At 36.3% G+C, this 10,728-nt stretch overlaps 2 protein-coding genes across 7 annotated transcripts; one reads left to right on the forward strand and one right to left on the reverse strand.

The window, feature by feature from the left end:
• Positions 1-116: 116 nt before the first annotated feature.
• On the forward strand, positions 117-5,572 carry LOC119997132. Of its 5 annotated transcripts, none has more exons than XM_038843954.1 (4): positions 117-556; positions 2,536-2,588; positions 3,031-3,186; positions 5,289-5,572. In XM_038843954.1, the coding sequence occupies exons 1-3, from the start codon at positions 311-313 to the stop codon at positions 3,179-3,181; spliced, it is 450 nt and encodes a 149-aa protein (XP_038699882.1). In that variant the 5' UTR covers positions 117-310; the 3' UTR covers positions 3,182-3,186; positions 5,289-5,572. The 5 variants fall into 5 exon arrangements, with proteins under 5 accessions (XP_038699882.1, XP_038699881.1, XP_038699880.1 ...); XM_038843953.1 differs by lacking the exon at positions 5,289-5,572 and adding an exon at positions 3,627-3,761; XM_038843956.1 differs by lacking the exon at positions 5,289-5,572 and adding an exon at positions 2,232-2,344 and having other exon boundaries at positions 434-556; positions 3,031-3,393.
• LOC119997130 (potassium channel KAT3) lies at positions 3,240-9,432 on the reverse strand. Of its 2 annotated transcripts, XM_038843949.1 has the most exons (13): positions 9,153-9,424; positions 8,648-8,863; positions 7,578-7,739; positions 7,261-7,318; positions 6,817-7,134; positions 6,026-6,265; positions 5,795-5,893; positions 5,677-5,709; positions 4,675-4,860; positions 4,521-4,598; positions 4,364-4,436; positions 4,025-4,156; positions 3,240-3,563 (listed from the first exon to the last, which is right to left on the reverse strand). In XM_038843949.1, the coding sequence occupies exons 1-13, from the start codon at positions 9,326-9,328 to the stop codon at positions 3,460-3,462; spliced, it is 1,875 nt and encodes a 624-aa protein (XP_038699877.1). In that variant the 5' UTR covers positions 9,329-9,424; the 3' UTR covers positions 3,240-3,459. The 2 variants fall into 2 exon arrangements, with proteins under 2 accessions (XP_038699877.1, XP_038699876.1); XM_038843948.1 differs by lacking the exon at positions 3,240-3,563 and having other exon boundaries at positions 3,861-4,156; positions 9,153-9,432.
• Positions 9,433-10,728: the final 1,296 nt, after the last annotated feature.

The following is a 10,728-nucleotide window of genomic DNA, read 5'->3' on the forward strand; positions in this document are numbered from 1 at the left end:
TGAGGGTTGTCAACTGTGGCTGTTAGATTGTAAGTGCAGGATTTTAGGTGTATCATATGAGACGTGGAATTCACGAATCCACATCATCATGTGCACTAATTTAACAGAGTGCGTCTGAGTAGTTATTATTTGGAAGATGTTAGTTGATTTTTAGGCTGGGTTTTAAGTGACAAAGTGCAGATTTTTAGGCTGGGTTTTGGGCCTCGCAACACCTTGGAATGATGGCCCAGTAAAGGTGTATTGTAAAGTGTAATGTTCTTTGCGAAACGACGCCGTTAATAATACTGGGCCAATAGAGACACATGATGCTATGAGTTGGGTCGGCCCATTAAAGCCCAATCATAAACACCAATTCGGCCCACCGAGTCCCCAAATCGAAGGCTATTTATGCCATTTCGTTGCGCGTAAAACCGCGTCACGCAAGTGCACACAATGCGCGCCATCAAAACTTTCAGAATTCAGATTCTTCTCACATTTTGAAAAGCAGCTGCGACACCGTCTCAACCTGTTCCGAGTCCTGAAGAATCTGAACCGAAGCTCTCCGCTCTCGTTTATGGTTCGTTTTCTCTCCGAAGTTTATCGATTAACCTGTTTATTTTCTCATAAAAAAACGAGAACGAAGCGCGATCAGCTTAAATTTCCTGTCATCTCTTAACCAAATAGTGTTGAAAATATTACAATTATTCATTATACTCGCGCGATCCTGTTCTAATTTTACAATCTCAGTGTTCGATGAGTCAGCCGTAATTGTTTGTGATTTTCGTGATTTTCGCATCCGCTACTGAACCGCGTCAAAATTTGTGAATGTTCATCATGCTCGCATCATATGCTGCCAGTATATTTGTTGGATTTTCTTTTCTTCGTCTCCAATCTTTGTTAGTTAGCTGAATTTCATGCTTGCATACTAAGAGGCATGAACTGCCAATCTATTCCTTTTTATGTCTCCAATCATTTGCATGATCCCAAATTTTTCATTCGATTTCCTGTATCGGAATAGATGAACTGCCAATCTCTTCCTTAACTTGCATTCCTAGTGCAATTACACTATCGTATTTCCCTTGGGTAGTTTCTGCAATCTTCAATGTCCATGATCCATAGGTTGATTTTGTCTTCTACTTTATAACAAAATTGTGTATAAAAAGAGCATGTATTTGAGTCGATCATTTCCAAGATCTAATTCAAGTTTTTTCTTATGTAGTGGAAACGCCATGTGTCCTTCACATCTCCCATACTTTTTTGGGAAAATTAAGGATAAGTTCCTCATTGAAAAGTTTTGTTCCAAATAAAGACACTCTTAAAAGTCTTATTCCATAAAGTCCATATAGTTTGAACTAATATTCCAAGAAAGACAAAAAGTCAAAATATATGGTTTTATTGTCTAAAATACCCTTATCTTTATCCTCAAACATGACACATGTCTCCTACACATGATTCATCTTGGATCTTCGTCGGAAGCTTTGTCTACGCTACCAGAAGCTTTGTTTCTGTCCCTCGTGACTTATTTGAGAGTTCTATGACATTTTTGAGTAATTTTTCAACCGGATTTTTGTTGTGTTCGAACTAGATCTACTCATACTCACCACGAGACTTGTAGATCTTGTTTTTTTTCTTCGATCTGTCATCACATCATTATTTTCGACAGTTTCTGTGGTGATTTTCATGATTTTTTTGTTCTGATGTGAGATCTGCAGACTGCAGGTGATATGTTATCTGTTTCGATTAATTTGATATCTGTCATAATGTTATCTGTTTTGTTAGAATGTTATCCGTCCTTAATGAAATGCTATCTGTTTGAAGTTCTAAAAGGACCAAAGTCAATAACATATCATAACAGATCCAAAACAGATATAATATCTGCATATTCATATTCGATTTCAGAAGAATATTGACAGATACAAAACATATATAATATTAACAGACACAAAATAGATATAATATCATATACGAAACATATATAATATCATATACGAAACAGATATAATATCTGTAGATTTAGATCCGATTTCATATAAAAAAAAAAGAGTTCGAAAAAGCAATAAAACCTCAAAGGTGATGCGCCTTGGTCTGTGGAGTTGATTGGAGGTGTTGATGGTCGCTGGCGTTGGCCGGATCTAGCTCTTTTTCAAATGGTGACCGTGATTTCACGAAGCTTTTTCGGCGACTCAAGTAATTTTCTACTGTTGGTGATGACTGGGCTTTGATCGGGCTGACCTAGAGCTTCATTTCCGTAGTTCGTTCGTCAAAAATAATGGTCAGACGACCAACTTCCGATATGGTGGCGCAAGGAAAAAGAAAGAGGAATAAGAAGAAAGGAGAAGGAAGAAGAAAGAGGGAGGGTATTTTGGTAAGTTGTTAGGCTTTGTCCTTTTTTCTAAAAGTTTTTTTAGATTGTCCTTGTTGAAATACAACTTTTAAGTTTTGTCCTTATGGATAAAAACCCCTTTTTATTTGGCTTTGCTTTGTTTTGTTTTTTGTTTTCACTTTTACCTCTTCTCCTGCATGATTAAACCTAATATTATCTTTTACTGGTTACAGATATGTCACAACACATCCAGATTGCAGTGGACAAACATGAGCAAGATGATAAAGTGAGCTGAAAATAAATACTTACTTCAGAAATATTTTTTTGGCCAATAATAGATGTAATGAGAACACTTTTCCACCAGCAAATAACAGGTCATTTGTGTTTCTATCATGTGATCATTTTAACTCTGCGATGGAAAACTGCAGGATATCGTAGACTGATTACTTGAATTCTGTAATGTGTCAGACATAGAATATTTACTGGCATGGTGAAGTTTTGCATCCTTTAATCACTTTCTGATGTTAGCATTACAGAAGCCAACCATTTTTTTCCCGGTTTCTATGTCATTATTGTTTTCCTTGCATGAATGAAACCAACTTCAACTTCTTCTTCAGTATATAGTCGTCTGTTTATACTTTATTTGGCTCATTACCTTTTCCCCACAGCCTGGGCTAATGCTTTTGTCTCTCATCTGCATGTCTTTTCCCTCAATGAACTCTATGTAGTGAAACTGAGCAAAATTCAGCCGGAATAATGGAAGAGATAGGGAAGTGCAAAGACTCTGCTCTTGAAAGGAAGAAGGACTTGGAGGAGAAGAAGGAAAGATTTCAGAAAGCTGCTTACACAGTTCTAGACATGCTTAGCCGCAGAGACTAAAAACTGTGAGCTCTATCATTTTCCTTTTTGAGGTCTCATGCTTTTGCACAATATTACATTATAATAATGATTTGATTTCATAAAAACTCACGGATATGTAATCATAGGTCTCTTGGCATGCCTATAAATACATGTATGTATATACATAGACATAGCAGTACAAAATTTCCTTCATTCATAAAAAGAAGAAGATTTTTACAATGTGATCAAAATCATGACTTAGTTTTGGCAAAGGATTGCACTGGTTGACATTTAGTAGGAGTGCTTGGTGTGCTTTTCTAAAAGATAAACAGATGATCATTGTCTCTTAAAGCATCCAAGTCTTCCACTTGCGAGCCATCCTCCATGAGAATTGTGCTTCCTTGTTTGCCAAGTTTTTTTCCTGCAATAATCAAATCAAGGTTCAGCATAGTATATTATCTATTTCTTTATTTTTGGGCACCAGTTGATATGTCACATAGGCACCTTCGTAATTGAGTTGACAAATGATGCAACATGTTACATGCAAAGAGGTCGTGAGAGCTGGAACGGACCTACGAAGATTCGGACCAATGATGGAAGCATTTTACCCAAGAATACTTATATGTAATATTTTTTGCATTATATTCTGAAAGCCTAGATCTCCCAGATATGGAATAATAATAAAACCTTGATCTTAGTAATTATTGCGTCAACCCTCTTATTCTACAATATAAAAGGACATTTACAGATGGGATTTAGATTCACTTATTTCTGCAAAGGACATCTTACGGTGTCCAGGGGGCACTGTCAATAATCCTTCTTTGAAATTATCAGTGTGTAAAAATCTTTTGGATGTTGTGCTGCTTTTTAATTTTTCCATACCTGCTAATATGAATAGAGCTTCTTTTGAATTGGGCAACTGGATGAGCATCCCCAAGCTGTTGTTGTTTTCCTTTGGATGCTGCCCATGGATTATCACCCTTATAGGTTTTGTGATAGGTCTCTCTGGTGTTCCTGGAAAACAATAACACAAACTTAAAAAAGGGTACATCTAAATTTATTTTATGTGCATCGTTCATGTAACTCAAATTCATATTTCTTCGAATTTGAGAAACCTCATGGCCTTCACGTTGATCTGCTGCCAAGCAGACTGATGGAGTGGTATGCATTTGGCCACATATTTTGTCCACAAGGTAATTCATATGTAGGTGTTATGTTTACCTTCAACATTTCCATCTTCGTGAGAATCTAATGATTCTCGATTTTGTGGTTCTTCATTTGATGCTACTGTTTGCTGCAAGAAATAACCTACTGATCAGTGAAATCGGTCATGTGTAAGTACAAGCCATTACAATTTTTAACAAAAAGAGAATTATACCTCCATAGTCAGATCACTGAGATAATCTGTTAGGAAGCGTATTTCTTCACGTACATCTTCTTTTAAGTTCTTCAAGTACTGAGGAAGAGAGAAACACAAACGTTTTTTGTTTAGCTTGATTGCTTGGGATATAAAGAGAGAAATTTATCCTGACCTGAATGAAGTTGGAGATAATTATCTTTCCATCTTCATTATATGGCTGGACAATCTGCTTAAAGTTCTGATGACTGATCCGGATAACCTGGGAAAGCCTCTTGGTTCTTACTGTGAAAGGTTGTGGGATGTTGAAAAGAACCCCAATTTCTCCTGCCAGGTCTCCAGGTCCCAATTTTGACAAAGACTGAAGCATTCATAAATTTAGTTTCTTACGACATGAAAGATTGGGTTACCTCTATATTACACGCATTTAATGCAACTAGCCATCTCTGGTCTGTATTACATGCATGGTCGCTGATTTGGTGCTTCAGCTTGCCCATAAGCATTCGTATGACTTCCAGAAAGTTTGTATTGCACAAAAGGACCAAATAAGGCCGGGTACATGGTCAATCATGTATAGTTTTGAATGGGCTAAAGTTATCATTCTTTTCTGTAGTTCATCTTTATGGTTAATTCTGTCTTTTAGTACACCTGCGTATTGCTTCTGCAACAAAAAGAATTTGACAAAATTGAGGGTTTTGTTGTTTATCTTTCTTCCATCGGGTACTTTTTCCTCCTGAATTGGGTATAAGGATGATCTTTTAACAAGTTTTTTCCAAGATGTTTATACAGGATACAAAAATGTTTGTTCACTTGACTGTGTAGAAGGTGTGGGCGTGTGGCTACTCCATGGAGGTTCCTGTGCTGCTGTGTCATCGACATTGTCGACATTCGGTGAGATACTTTCTTTTCTGAAACTTTTTTTATTATGGGTCGTTCTTTGGATCCGGTGTGTTCCACCTTAAACAGACTTCAAATAACCAAATATGATAATTACTGTATCTAGAGGATGTGTTAGTTTAACAATCTAGAACAGGCAATTTCCTGTTCATTTTAAGATAATTCATTTAACGCCACTATCACTTTGATGTCACTGACCTCTTGAATGGAAAGAACAAATCACTACAAAGAGCTAGAGCACGCTATTCTACATGCATTTTGAGGGAAAATGCGAAATTACCTGCTCTATCCCGTTCTTGTATGTCAGCAGCTCCTGTTATTTACATACAGTTCAGACATGCCTTAGATTATGCAGTATTTCAATGGATCAAAATGAGAAGGAAAAAAAGGCACCATACCACTGCTCCAGATACTAGTATGTAGAAATCTGTTGGTATCTCATTTTTTAGGATAATTTCAACCTTAGGTGGAAAATATTCTGCTTTCATCTCTGACACCTGCAAAAGTATGCTGAGAATAATTTTCCATTCCAGAGGTGATATAGATATAAGTTTTCGTTATTTTGAAAAGTGATATTTGAGCGAGGTTTCTTGAGAAACACTTATTGGAAGGGAAACAAAAATCAATACCAACTGCCCAATAAGGTCTTCAGTAGCCCCTTTAAATAGGTAGGCATTTCCAACCGTGTTGCGGAAAAGATGCTGGGAAATGCTGGATCTTATTGCCTTGGGTAGATCCATCAGGACTTCTTCTTGTTGTAATTCAGCTGTCTTAAATTTGAGTTGCATGTGTGCCAACATTTGCTCTCTCAGGCTTTCTGGGAGTCTGTTCTTGCTCACATACTGCAGCATCTCATTGATGGCATCCCTCTGAAAATCCATAATATAATCAATTAAAACAATCTTCTAGATGCATGCTACTTTCCTTATACTGAAGTGTGAGACTCTTAAGATGCTGCATAACATCATATTCCTACTTTCTTTTTCCATTGCGCCTGTCATTTAATATGCATACACAGCCTAACATGCGTGCATACATAGCTACACTCTACATGCATATTTCTTTGATGCAAATGGTTTGTTCTAGAACCAAGCAGTGATGACACTCTGAAAGACCATGGTCACACACATTCCACCAAATGATGAACTTCAGTCTCAAGTTTTGACGGGGCTAAGGTTTTTTTTTTGTTTTTTTTTTTGCATGCTTAGACTTTGAATCCTTCATTATGTACTGGCCTGATTGAAGGGAATAGTTATTCAAGATTTTATATGTTTCAACTAGCACTGCCTGGTTGTGTATATTGCTTGTGCGTATATCTCCAACTTTGTGTTTATGAAATTTTGGTTTTACCGTGTTGTATTCTGTCTGAGGGAAATTATTATTAGGTAGATAATGGTAAAACTTGGAGATGAGAGATTACCATGGCAAAAGTTCGCACAGCACTGTGAACGACAAGGTTTGTCATGTTCCCAATTACATAGGCAGTGAGGCCGATGTTGAATAACATGTACAACATATTAAAAGTCTTCTCCCCTGTATTTACTGCATGCAAATCCCCATAGCCAACTGTAGTTAGGGTGACAATTGACCAGTATAGCGAATAGGTGTAGCCCAGCCAGACACTTCTGTGTTTAAAATCGTGGACCTGAGCTCCAATCCATGTGTTTTCTGGTACTTTATGGTGGGCAGCCAACCAATAGTAGAAGCAACCTGCTGAGTGCACTACAAATAGGATAACCTGCAACTCATTGAGGAAAATGTTCTAATCAATCTTCACTGAATTATAGTTTTTATTTTTTTTCCTCACGGAATTGAGTTGCCACTGATTCACTTTCGATGGGAAGTGTTAGTTCTTAGTTCTTACACAGATTAGTTTGGAGAGCCTTGTCCAAAAGTAGCTGAATATAGTGTCCTTCTCTAGCCTGAGAAAAGAAAGCTCTTATTAGTGAAACTCCCTAGCTTTATTTGAGTAGTCGTGTTTGCTTGCACAGTCTATTTCGAAAAGAAAGGGTACAGTTATGGCTGTATGGGAGCATAGTTTTAGGATTGGCTGAGCCTCAAAGCAACATAACATAAACATACGTACAACTGTTAAGTATGGGACTTTGAAAGATCAGAGGGGCATGATTAAGAAAAGTTTGTATCATGCTCGATGAAAGGAAGACATTTCATTGGAATTACCTTTTGAAGAGTTCACTAACACGCCTAAGTCGCCAGAGCCGAAGCAGGTTAAGGAAACCAAAGGCCTGACCATTCTGCATTTCCCCGGTGAAAACTCTGTATATGAACTGAAATGGCAGAGTTGAGGCTACATCCATGACGAACCATAGGCTTGTGATATACCTATCTCAGGGAAACAAAAAAAAAAATGGTTAGTAGATTCTATCATGCTATTTTATGATCTATATTGTTTGTTAATTGATTAATTGTGCTGCTTTAATTCGATATATGAACTTATATTGTTTGTTAATTGGTTAGACGGCCATTGATTGACATGGGCCCTTCGTACCCTTGTGACCAACGTCGAACGATACCCTTAACTAGGCCAATAGTAGTAACAACATTTTTGTGATTTTTCTTCTTTTAAGGCCTGCAACTAAACTCAACTAAGTATTACAAAAACTATACCTACAAACCAAAAAACGTCTGTGACAACGTGGCTGTTTGATACAGAAAGCTAGCTTATAATTTAGTATATAAGCTTCATAGTTTTTGTTTTCTTTCGTATCTTTTGTTGTGATAATATTATATACAACATTTTAAAATATTAATTTCAGTTTTATTGATAAAATAATATCTTGTACTTTATAAGTTTGAACTTAAATTAAATTAAATAATCAATATTTATAATAAAAATAAAAAAAATTACCAAAAAATAATCATAAAATAACAAACTATAATGATTAATGCAATTTTCATATTTTTTATAATTTTATTCTATTTTCAAAATTAAATGTAATAGACTCTTTTTTTTGATAAACAAGCAAATATATTAAGAAGCAAAGGAAAGAGATATAGAGTCTTTAGTAGAGAAGGGCCCATACAAGCTAGTGTTAAGGATAAATTTCACTAAACACCTAACATATAAGTTAATTATTTTTCACGATTTATAAACTCTACCAAATGAAGTCATTTGTCTATCCAACCCTCTTGTCGAGGGCGAAGGTATACATTTATGATTATAAGCCCGAATTCAAAAGATTGAGATGAGATAAAATAAAAGACGGACACAGAGATTTTAATAATTATACCTTAGTGCGATCTTCTTGTGATCATCGACAAGGAGATAGGAAGACGTGTCGAGGTAAGCCACAAAGAAAGTTAATATGATGTCAATGGTGAAGAAGACATCAACCACCAAATCAACATACATGAGCGCCCCCCCTGCTGCCGCTTTGAATGCTAGCTCGAACGGAGATGCCCATGCAGAGTACACAACCAGCACCACCAGAAGCGCTTGCCACAAACTGCATCAAATTAATCATAATATAATCACTTTAAATTTTTCCCCCCCTCTGGGCTTGGGGTTGTCATTCATGTTATTGTTCTACATCTCAAAAAAAGAAAAAGAAATTTACTTCAATGGTCATGAAAAATCAACAGTAGATTAATCTTTTACTTTTTTCACCCTTATAATTAGTTTATTGGGTCTTCTGACGGAGATCGATGAGAAGTTGGAATGAAAAAAAAATAAATAAATAAAAGAACATATACTATATATTGAGAAAGAATGTGTAGGAGATTACTATTACTTACCGGTATCTACGATCATAGGGAACAATAACATATTCCTTGAGATGCAACCTTTCATCAATCACTGTACCAAAAGCGGGTAAGAGGCTACTGGAAACTGTGGCTAAGTTTTTGATTTCACCACTTGAACGTCTTCGGAACAGTAATGGTAGAGGCGAAGACCTTGTCTCTAGTGACATCTTGTGAGAGGGAGGGGGAGAGAGAGAGAGAGAGAGAGGGTGTTTCTTCTTGCTTGTTCGTGATAGACTAGATATTATATGGAAAGGGAAGGTGGCAGTGACCTTTCACAGCTTCATATAATATTTTTCTTTTTTGGGTCTACATTGTGTTGTTTATTGCAAAGTTTAATAGTGATAATTTAGTTTAATTTTTGTTGACAACAATAATGGTAAAAATAATAATAATAATCTCGGTTGACTACTTCTAACCCCGAAGTCAGAAGTCTAGGAAATATATTATATATTACGAAGGGTGATTGAATATTTGGACGGACTTAACAAAGAAAAAGGCTGTAAAATTCATGATTCAGACTTTTTTTTAGTAGGGACATGATCCAGGCTCTCTGGAATTGTTTATTTCAACACCAAAGCAGACGTGGACGGTGGATGCCATGCCTGATGAGATTTCGTTAATTTTATAAAACCTCTGCTATCAGGATCTTTACATATTTGAATTTGATTAATTTGAATTATTATATTAATTAATTTCTAGATTTTGGTAATATAGTAAGGGTTTCCTTATTGACTTAGTTTCCGTTTATTACATATAAGGGTAAAATATGTTTTTCACTTATAAAAAACTTAATCCTCCCTCTCTAGTATTTTGACAAAAATTTGAGGAAAGCTTCCTCATTCTCCTCAAATCTCTGCCTTTATTTTTTAAAAAATTATTCAAATAAAGGAATTAAAAGGATTTCATTCTCCAAATCCCTCAATCCAAACATCAGTATCCTCATAATGCTACTAATTATTAAAAAAGAAAGTCAATTGCTCCAAGGGACATCTAGCTGAAGGAGGAATTCAATCAAAGTCAAAACCCAAGGGAGGAAAAACAAGGGACTTTTGTCTTGTCTACACTCTATTGGGTTCAAATAATTGATCAGTATAGACCAGTGGGCGAGCAGAAAATTGAAATAGATTAAATACAGGGAACCACCAGTCTATGGGCGACTACGGAATGCAGTCGATGGAATGCGTATGCGGGTATGAAAGTCAACCTTCTAAACTTTGTCAATCAAAATTCAAACGTATACTGCCTCTTCCTCGGCAGCAAGTACATCACTTCCTCCAGCTCCACCGCACCAAATACAACGGAAACTATAGAGGAAAGGTAGGTCAGTACGTATGCCTATGAGAAATGCCTACTTAATAGTTAATATAGTTCTCCCCCAAAAACACACAGAGAGAGAAAAAGGTCTTTACAAAAATGACTTTGCTTTGACTTGATCTTTTTTTTTGAGACCTGTGTTCTTTATACCCCACCTCCCTCATCATCTATTTCTTCTTCCTCACGAGTACCCATGGCCAACCATGGTGTCGTCGTCATCCGAGTACCAATCCGATAATCACTACCACCAAAT

The sequence above is a fragment of the Tripterygium wilfordii genome, chromosome 4 (assembly GCF_013401445.1).
Source record: "Tripterygium wilfordii isolate XIE 37 chromosome 4, ASM1340144v1, whole genome shotgun sequence".
NCBI classification, from domain to species: Eukaryota; Viridiplantae; Streptophyta; class Magnoliopsida; order Celastrales; family Celastraceae; genus Tripterygium; species Tripterygium wilfordii.